Here is a 9,610-nt window from a genome sequence, read left to right on the forward strand (position 1 = left end):
AGCTTAGAGGAAGCAATGCTGACGTTTCTCCTGACATCTTTCAAGGCCTGAGAAAAAAAACAAATTTTACAAGCAGAGCAGAAATCAGAGTGTACTACACTGCAAATTTACCCCATGACATTTAGCCATTTCTTCTAGTTTCTCAGAATAGCATCAAACTCCTTTTATAATGAAAGGTGTTCAGCTTTTATTTCAAATATAAAGTGAATCCTCACAGGAGGTAACAGGCGCGCTTGAAGTTCAAGCATCAGTTGCAGTGTGAGCTGTAAAAGCATGTTCTCACAAGCAGTAGTGGAGTCTTTTTCAGAAAACATTCACTTTCAGCGTTCTCCTAAAGTTGAGTCATACAGAAATGTCACATGAACATGACAGTGTGACAAATATACATGCTCTGATTACTGAAAAATCAAAGTGAATCTTCAGGTTAAATAGTTTCATCTTCTATGTTGTGAGTAGGCCACAACACCGATTTAATCTTGAAATGATGGACAAGGCACAAGCTGCTACAAACAGTGTGAATTTATTTCTCCAAAAGAAACAAATGTATTTACATTATGTACAGACACATCCCCTCAAAAGTAAGTCACATACAGTAACTACACACAAAAGCACAGAAAGGTAGGATCCAATAAGACTGACATCTCCTTCAATTAAACAGTGTATCAGTAATCTCTTTCAGCAGAAAGGCACACTTCACAGGTACAAACACGCACATTAATACACAAATACTGCATCTCGAAGAAACTCATTCAACATGCGCTCCATTATGGGGTGTGCTCTGATAAATAAGGTTGTCTTGCAGTGCTTTCATTTATTCATAAATAAATATTTTAAAAATTGTACAGTACAGTGACTATAACTGCTGGTGTGTCCACTGGCAGAAATCTCTACTTCACTAGTCCACACAGAGGAACTTTCTGTAACTTCTCAGGCAACCCACACAGTTGAGAGTGCCACCACTTCCAGGCTGTGCACCATTTTGCAACCGCCGCATGCTGAGAGAAACCCATCGTTCTTATTTTCAGAAGTCAGTGGAAACCTTCCACTAGAGCTGAACCCCCCCGCCCACTTCCCCCCTTCACCACGTGCTGATTAAGCCTAAGTGCTCAAATACAGAGGGCACAGCTTCTTCCTGATTCATGTTGGATTCCCCCATGGTGATGGTGCATTGGTTGTTGGGAGAGCCGAATTGTTACATGGGCACCCTGTTGATCAGAAAGAGCAGAATAATTACATACACCATAAACACAACTTTAAGTTACAGGACCAGGTAATGATAAATTTGAATTTTTCCAGTTTTTCAACTTTTCATACCGTTTTCTCGGTTTCGCATCCCAGCCATCAGGGCATTTAATAAAATTGATATATTCCCCTGGAGAGATTTCTGTTTTTGAAGAGTCTTCGGCACAGAAAGCATACCTGTAACACCACAAAGCATCAGTCAGTGTCTGAACAGATTAATTAAAATTAATTCTGCACCATTAAGACTGGCAACTGCAGTTTTGACCCTTCAGCTCACTTTTTCTGTGATTCTCCAGCTTTCACACGCATCCGACGAACTTCAAGCACGGGTTTGGAAGGGTTGGCGTTCCAGCCCCAGAAATTCTTCTTGATGTTTTTCCACATAGACCTCCAGGAGTCGGATTCTCCTTCCCAACTCAGACGGATCCTGAGCACTTCACCGATCTCTTCCTCGGCAAAAACCAGGAAGGTGTTTGTCATGTTCAGACCAATGGTGTTATCGCGGCTGCACAAGTAGTAAGAAATTTGTTTAAAAAAAAAAAAAAAAAAAAAAACCACGTTAAAAGGAAGCTGTGTTTAAGTCCACCATTTTTTAAGATCAAGCATTTGCAACTAAAGTAGACCTCTAAAATAAACAGTCTTCAGAGAGCTGTCATATTGCCCTGGCACGCTTGTATATTTATGAAAACTGCTGTTCGCTTCAGTCTGCCACCAAATTTGTTGTACAGCCCAAGACCACTTTGAAAAAATTCAGAACAAGCACTCGAGTTGAAAATTCTAAATGTATAGAAATAATCTGATTGTTTCTCAGTACAACATTCAGTCAAAAACAACTACCACACTGTGCATACAGAAGGTAACTGAGCCGTTAGCGATTTACACGTTGTCATGTTGAGACATTGTGAAAGAAGACTGGTTTGGCAGGAAGGGTTTAGGTTTTGAACTTACACGTCAACAAACATATCAGCTGTGTCCTTGTGCTCGCCATACAACTTGATATTGAAGATGGGATCAGCATCATCAGACTGTTTTTTGTTGAACACGTGCATCTTCATCTGGTAGTGGTAGCCTTGAACAAAAAGCAAGAGTTAATACTTGATCTAGTGTAGGTGTGTGTACAGTAGTAGTTTACACTGCAACTGTAAAATCATAAAACAAGTTAGATATAGAGGTTAAAGATATGAAAACAGATTGGGTTATAGTACTTGCTTATCACTTTTGCTCTAGGAAGTACACGTCATAACATTTCACACATTTCATTCTTCTTGTATCTCACCTGCGAAAGGTGTGTCAGCCCGGGTTTTCAGATACATTTTACTGTTACGCCTCTTGCGCATTTTTGTGGCATTGTAGCCAATTTTGTTGCAGCGGTTTTTGCGACAGCTCAGGCAGATTCCCTTCTTGAAGCGGTCGGGCCCAGTGCACTGGAAGGCATAGCTCAGGTGCTCCTTGTTCATCAGAGAGTCCACAAACAAGTGCACAGCGCGCTCGTGTTCACACTTCATCACCTCCATGAAATCTAGAAAAGTTGAGTATAGTAGATTATAGTTTAAAGGTCAGTAGGATTCTTTTTCTTCTTTTTTTTTTTTTAAACATAGGGGATACATGCAAAAGTAAAGACTTTCAGCCACTTACTTCCTGCCACTGCCAGCACGTCCCCAAGTCCACAGCCCGGCTGCACGTCACCGCCATTAGGATAGATATCAATGTCCCCAATTGGCTGCTGGATTCCAATGCTCACACCCAAAGCCTCCCGAGTGTATGTGTGCAGAACATCCACAAAGTCGGCATCATCTGGTGAGAGGCGCTTCTCCTTCTCCACGCCCTCAAACATCGGTCCTGCTGGGTCTAGACCTATGAAGAACAAAGATTAGAAAGGTCAAGCAAATGAGGCAACCCTCAAATTAAAGGGCTATTTTTTCTGGCTCATATTACTTCCAACTTACCAGTGATTCTGCCAATGGTCCCTCGTACATGCATTCCTGCGTAGCCTGCCACATGAGCACCTAAACTATAACCAATCAGGTGGACATTCTCCAGAGGGAGCTGGTGCTCATCCTGTTTCAGGAAACAATAAAAAAATATATATATAAAGATGTCAGCTGCTGCCACAGTGGCCTAAAATGGACAGAGCCTGGATTTCAGCCAATGATGAGTTGTGCCTGCAGCTGAGCCAGGCTCAGTTAACCCGAACAGAATCCACTGATAGTTCCTTCCATGGAGCAGCGCCTCCACCCTCTGTCTCAGTGACACTCTTTGTCTACATTTACAACTACATGGCAAGATGCCTGAACGCTTTCTGAATTGCCTTTTATTTACTGATAAAATTTTGTAACAGTCCCACTGAATGGGAATTGTTGTCTTTGCCTTAGAAGTGCTAAATGCACTGATCTTATTTGGAAATTGGGAAAACGAACCATACAAACAAAAAGGTACTCAAAGCAAAAAAACAAAACAAGTATATTACGCTAAAAAAAAAGAAAAAAAAGAAAAAAAAAAGATTTCAGAAATGGAGCAACCATGTTGTACTATATCAGAAGCACAATGTTACACTTTAAGGCTATGATGAAAGCCATTTATACATCAGTTCTGCAAATGAAGCCATTTTGCCTTTGATAAAGTTATGCACGAGTGCACCTTGGTGTCCACTGGGATGTTACAATTAAGTAGTTGCACATCAGTTTTCACTTTCTATAGTTTAAAAAAAGAAAAGGCTGAATAGAAACCCACTGAAGCATTACTAATATTTGAATGTTTAGTTTTGGTACTCTGGGTGGGTGGGAGCTTCTTTAAATTACTGTACATACCTGAAGCCAGTTGAGCAGCGCTGCAATATCAAGGCCAACACCATAAGTGTGGTTGACTGCATCAGGGTATAGCTGCTGGGCCCTTGATATCCAATCAACAATCACCACGTTGGCTTCACTTTCACGTTGCATTAATGCAGAGACGAGCTTGTGCATCCAGTGTTCAAACATCCCGCTCATCTAAGAGGAAAGGACAGCAGAAGTCAGTCATTGGTCAGACTGTTAACTATGTAAGCATCTTTCTGCTACCCCCAACAATCAAAAATAAATAGTTAAAACATTTAAGCTTGATTCACTCTGAAGTCAAGAAAGTGACCTAGGAAGCCAAAGAAATAACCTAAACTACACAGATGCTTATTAACAGAGATATAAATTATCATTCATATGTACCGTCCAGCCATGGATGATGAAGATAGTCTTGGCTGTAGCATTGAAGCCACATTTCTCTAGACAGTCATTCTTGCCAGTTTTCAGGTAGCAGCCCTCCTGCTCCAGATCTAAGCTCTTTCTCATGTTGTACTTGATGATGCCAGCAACAGAGTGGCTGTCTGTTGACAAGTCATTCTGCCCACTGTCTTCACCTGAGGAGAAAAATGCACAATAATAAATATAAAAATTGACTGTTTATATTGTCTTTATTTTCAGCCTTTAGGGGCTGAAAAACAAAATAAACCTGCTTTTGCTGCCAAGATTTGCTCTTGAACAACGGTTAGGTGCAAGCTGGACTCAAGAAGCAGTAAAGTCATCGCTATGCTTCTTCAGTTCATCTTTTTCACAAATCTGCAGCTACAGCTCATAATTATGCCACAACTTAGCATACCTGTCTCAAGCCTGAGATTAAAACGCCTGGTGAAAGAAGCCGACTGTTTCCAAGTTTAAAAATAATTGCAGCCGTGCTTGATTTTAAAGATGTACAGTCCGAATTGGTTTTGAATAGGACTTTTAATTTAGTCTCATTGTGTTACGCTCTTAATAATGAACCGAATGAAGTCTGGTTTACCCTCGCAGCAAGTAAAGATCAGTTTTAGTTATAGCCAACATCGCACATTGTGTCAAGGAACTTCACAGTGTGCTCAACATGAACTCAACGCCCCAATGGGCCACACAGACCAAAATGATTTCAGCTGAGCTGGGTAATAAAAACGATCTCGTGAAGTCTGCAGTAAAACGCGGATTCAGCAGGACATCTTTCCAAGGGCAGCGCACAGACGTGGCGTTGTGTCCTGGCTCTACTTGAAGACTCCTTCCAAAAAGGACGCGTCGCCCTCGTGTCCTTTAAATCCATTCCAGTTTTTCTGCTTTGCTCTGCCCGCCACACTTGTTCAAATGTGTAATTTAGTCTAAAAATGACGCGCATTAATCAAGCGAGACGTGGGAGAATTTTAGGATTTTCTCAGGCGTATGATATATACCCCGCTGTATGCTAGACGTGAGGTTTTCACCCTCTCCCTTTATTTTAGAGAGCAATTGGCGAATGAATAGACAAAAAAGCCATTTCTTACCTTTAAGAACGGCGTTTTCCTCAGTTGCTGATGAAAAAAGCGGATAAGCACATAGTAGGAAAATCCTGATTAAAACGCTTTTATGATTCATTTCTCAGCCACAGATGAGTGTGGACGAAATGAAAGCTTTCTTAGGATATAAAATGTTTTTTGGTAGTACTGCCGGCAACGAGGTGCGCTGGTGAGCGATTGAAATTCAGTGGTAACAAAAGAGCCGGTGATGCGTTTTCGTGTGCGCCTGTTAAGAACCGGCTCCAGAAATGTGTAAGCTGTGAATGAAGCGTGTCATTACAGTTTTAAATAGTTTCTCCTTTCGGTCATCTGATCATCGGCTGATCTATGGCGGATCTTATTGGTCAAGCCCCCATTTGTTTACGTTGAGGGCGTGGAAAGGTTGAATGAATCGTAGTAGCCTATCTCACTTTAACCCTTAAAGGGTGTATAGGCGTCAGACGCAATTAATTGTTTTGTATTGGTCTGAAGATCATACAATTCCCGTCTTTGTTTTCTTACCGGACAGATGAGGGTAAAAAATAGGCAACATATGACAAAAGACGCGAAAGGAATATGCAGACAAAAATTCAAGAAAACTCCAAGACACCCAAAGAGAATGCGAAAATACGCTTTCTTTCTTTTTTAAATTATTTTTTATGTTTTGCTCATCCAGAGAGCACTTCAAATAGAAATGTTCCAGGAATCCAGGAGGCGCCACTTCTCAAAAAAGAAACAAGCAAACAAAAACCAAAAAACAGTTGAACGCTGAAAGACGCACTGAAACGAGACGGCGTTTTTACAATACCAACATTAAAAAAAAATCCAGTCATACAAAGAATATCCAATGGGAGCTCTTATAGGAATATTTAAAAGGCTGCTGGTTGTATGGAGAAGGAAGGGGTCTCTCTCCCCCTGCCTGGCATGCTGCCAAATCATCAGCTTAGCTCGCAAGCCAGTTTCAGTTGATGAGACGAAGAATGGGTGCACTCACGCAAAGGTCCCTGTTAAAGTGACACCACTGTTTTTTGTGTGCACACATCACCAGCTGGAAGTGTCATCTGCTACCCCAACAGCGCCTGATACCTGACATCTAAAAAAGTTTTTACGCATCTCTGCAAATAGTTACAGCGCAATTTCTTATGTTTTATTTTGCTTTTTTCACTACCTTAAGGCACTATAACTACACAGATCCTATCTGTCTGTCTGTCTGTCTGTCTAAGATGTCACTGCGTGTGTAATCTATTACATCGTGCAATCAAATGAGGGTACACACAGTACAGCTTTACGTTAATGAAAAACTAACAATGAGCCATCAGTGCACTGAAACAAGCAGTGATGGAAATGCCAATAACCCATATCCTTCATAGTGCTTCACTGCACAAATTGACCAAGAAATTATGTCCTTTTTGAATTTTTTTTTTACAATTTTGAAAAAAATCAGAAGACACACTAAAATGTATTCTTGAATGGAGGAGCGTGACACTGTGTGACAAAGGGCAGTCCAAAGTAACTTTTCGTATTTTTAACACCCATTTATATAAAAATGTATAGGAAAGTATATGTTTTGATTTCAGTAGGGCACTAAAGTTCAAGTGATAAGATGAGACAATGCACCTGACTGACTCAATACTACATTACTTGATCCCCTGAGGGTTCCAGGTGCCTTTCAAAACATTGAAGGTTGCCTTATAACAAAAAAAATTCACTGTCTTTGTGAGTCGTAAATTGAGGAGTAAACCTGGAGGTGGCAAAGCTGAAGATGCTAAGATTTCACCTGAAAATGACCAGAATGTACAGGATCAGAAATGATTATATCAGAGGGCTATAGCTTAAGTTGAGCGCTTTGATGACAAAGTTAAAAAGACAAGGCCAAAATGGTCTGAAGTTTAGGAGCAGAATCTTGTATTGGATGCGTTCGGGAATGGGGAGCCAGCAACGCTGGATGTGAATAGATATAATATGATTGGTGGACTTCAGGTGCATGTGATGAGTCTGGCTGGAATTATGTTGTTAAGTTGTTTGGTAAGACTGGAGACATAGATATGCAGATCTGCAAAGTATTTATTTACTTTCCAAGCCCATATACTGTGCTAATATAGGTATCACACTGTGCTGTGTGAGATCTATGTGGAAAAAAAGGCGTGGGTCAGATGATTACCTCTGTGACGTCTGTGCATGTTTGGAAACTTTCCAGTAGTAGAGCATTGCCCTGTGTTCTTTCACCTCTGGCAAATAAGTAAATATGAGATACAATTTCATGGGGTATTATAGAGTTCCCCAAGGTGTTTGAGGTCTAAAACTAAACATTTCTCTGTATGCTGTGGAAATAATAAAATTAGAAAGATTGTAGTTTAGAGGTCAACATATGTTTTACCAGATAAACTTATTTTTTTCTGCTTCTTATTAAAAATTAAAAAAAAAGAAAAGAAAAGCTTGTGGACTTCCCAGAATCAAGCTGATGTTGGACATTTGCGTCAAATTTAAAATAGCTTTGCATGCACAATTAAAGTTATTCTTTCCATCCACATACCTCAGCAAGCTGCCAAATGTGTGAGCCAGTTTGATTCTGCACTTTGCTGACCTGTCTTGATTTCGCTCTACAAGGTCTGCCTGGCAAGAAGCAACAATGAGGCACTGTGAAATACAAAAATAATCAGCAGTTCTCCAGTATAATTTAAACATCTTCATCTAGTGCAGCCGTTACTCCTTCCTTAAATTACTGTCAAAAACTTCAATTTTGAGCCATGAAGTTAGAACAAAGCTTGCAGTGTTGGCAGACCACTGAGATGACATCCTGGCAGCAGCAGCTTCTCAGCAGAACTCACACACAAAGCTTTTAGATGTCTCAGTCTTGGTGTGTTGAATAAAAATAAATGACTAAATAACAAACTTCCAAGATTAAATACCTTTTGACGTTATGTGTGGTCATCCTTGGTTTGGTCTGGGGAGTAGATCCCTTTAGAGTTGCATCAGGAACAACACCTGGTGTATAAACGTCTGCCAAATCATCATGCTGAGCAACCCGCTGTGGTGACCATTTGTGAATAAGGGAGCATCTGACAGTAGCTGACATGATCAAATCAAGCCTCCCAACTAATATTGTATGGGCACCCACCAAACAAGCTTTGGCACCAGGACAGGGATGTATGATCTCAATTCAATTCTTTATTTATTTGTCACATGTAGTTATAACTAGTACAACACACAGTGAAATGTTTTTTCCGGCTAAAAAGTACCCCCCCCGACTGTGCATCTTACTAAACTTATAATAAAAAATATCTATATAAAAGTATAAAAATGTATAATATCGTGCAAAATATTACGCTGTAATAGTTAAGAGCTATAGTGTACGTATTTACATAAATACAGATGTATATGATAAAGTACAAATAAAAATAAGGATAAAACTCAAAGGAAAATTATATACTGTGTATGGAATTGTCCATCATGTTGTCCGATTTGTGTTTTGATTGAGGAGTCTCACTGTTTGTGGGTAAAAACTCCTCCTGAACCTTTCAGTTCTTGTTTTCAGGCTACAGAGGCGTTTCCCTGACCTCAGTGGCCTGAACAGTTTGTAAGCAGGATGGCTGGAGTCGTTAGTGATCCTGATGGCCCGGGATCTGGGGGCGTTGGAAGAGGATCCTTTGAGATTTGGATCTGGTTTGGTGGGAGCAGATTATTCCACCTGATATCCTGACCCAGCATAACATTTCATTGTAAGGCAATGATGAAAATTCACCTAATCTGTCAGTTATTCTAATGCTGTGGCTGTTTGATGATGCTAAAAATTAAATAAAGTGGGTAGAACTGGAATGAGCAATAATTAGAGGTCACGACACCTCATCTGCATCCATCTCAAACTATCCCTAACACCCAGTCATCTGTCACACCAACCCGCTCAATGTTGTCCTTTACTACATTCATGAACCTGCTCAACCGGAGCTCTTCCTCACTCTTCCTCATTATCTTCAACTGTTCCAACTCCAGTTGCACCTCCTGTTTAATGATTTAAAAAACACTTGTGAGAATTTTCAATGCTGAAATTCACGGTAAATTAAAAAAGTG

The 9,610-nt window shown here is 40.3% G+C and overlaps 1 protein-coding gene across 1 annotated transcript; it reads right to left on the reverse strand.

Moving 5' to 3' along the window:
• Positions 1–1,064: 1,064 nt before the first annotated feature.
• Positions 1,065–6,215, reverse strand: lipg (lipase, endothelial). The gene is made up of 10 exons (XM_085367458.1): positions 5,552–6,215; positions 4,440–4,630; positions 4,050–4,229; positions 3,189–3,300; positions 2,878–3,096; positions 2,519–2,761; positions 2,191–2,311; positions 1,520–1,747; positions 1,315–1,419; positions 1,065–1,205 (listed from the first exon to the last, which is right to left on the reverse strand). Exons 1-10 carry the CDS (start codon positions 5,640–5,642, stop codon positions 1,193–1,195), a joined length of 1,503 nt encoding a protein of 500 aa, XP_085223584.1. The 5' UTR covers positions 5,643–6,215; the 3' UTR covers positions 1,065–1,192.
• Between the last annotated feature and the right edge of the window lie 3,395 nt (positions 6,216–9,610).

The sequence above is a fragment of the Diplotaxodon limnothrissa genome, linkage group LG12 (assembly GCF_057381915.1).
Source record: "Diplotaxodon limnothrissa isolate DT_005_m linkage group LG12, D_limnothrissa_male_GT1.1, whole genome shotgun sequence".
NCBI classification, from domain to species: Eukaryota; Metazoa; Chordata; class Actinopteri; order Cichliformes; family Cichlidae; genus Diplotaxodon; species Diplotaxodon limnothrissa.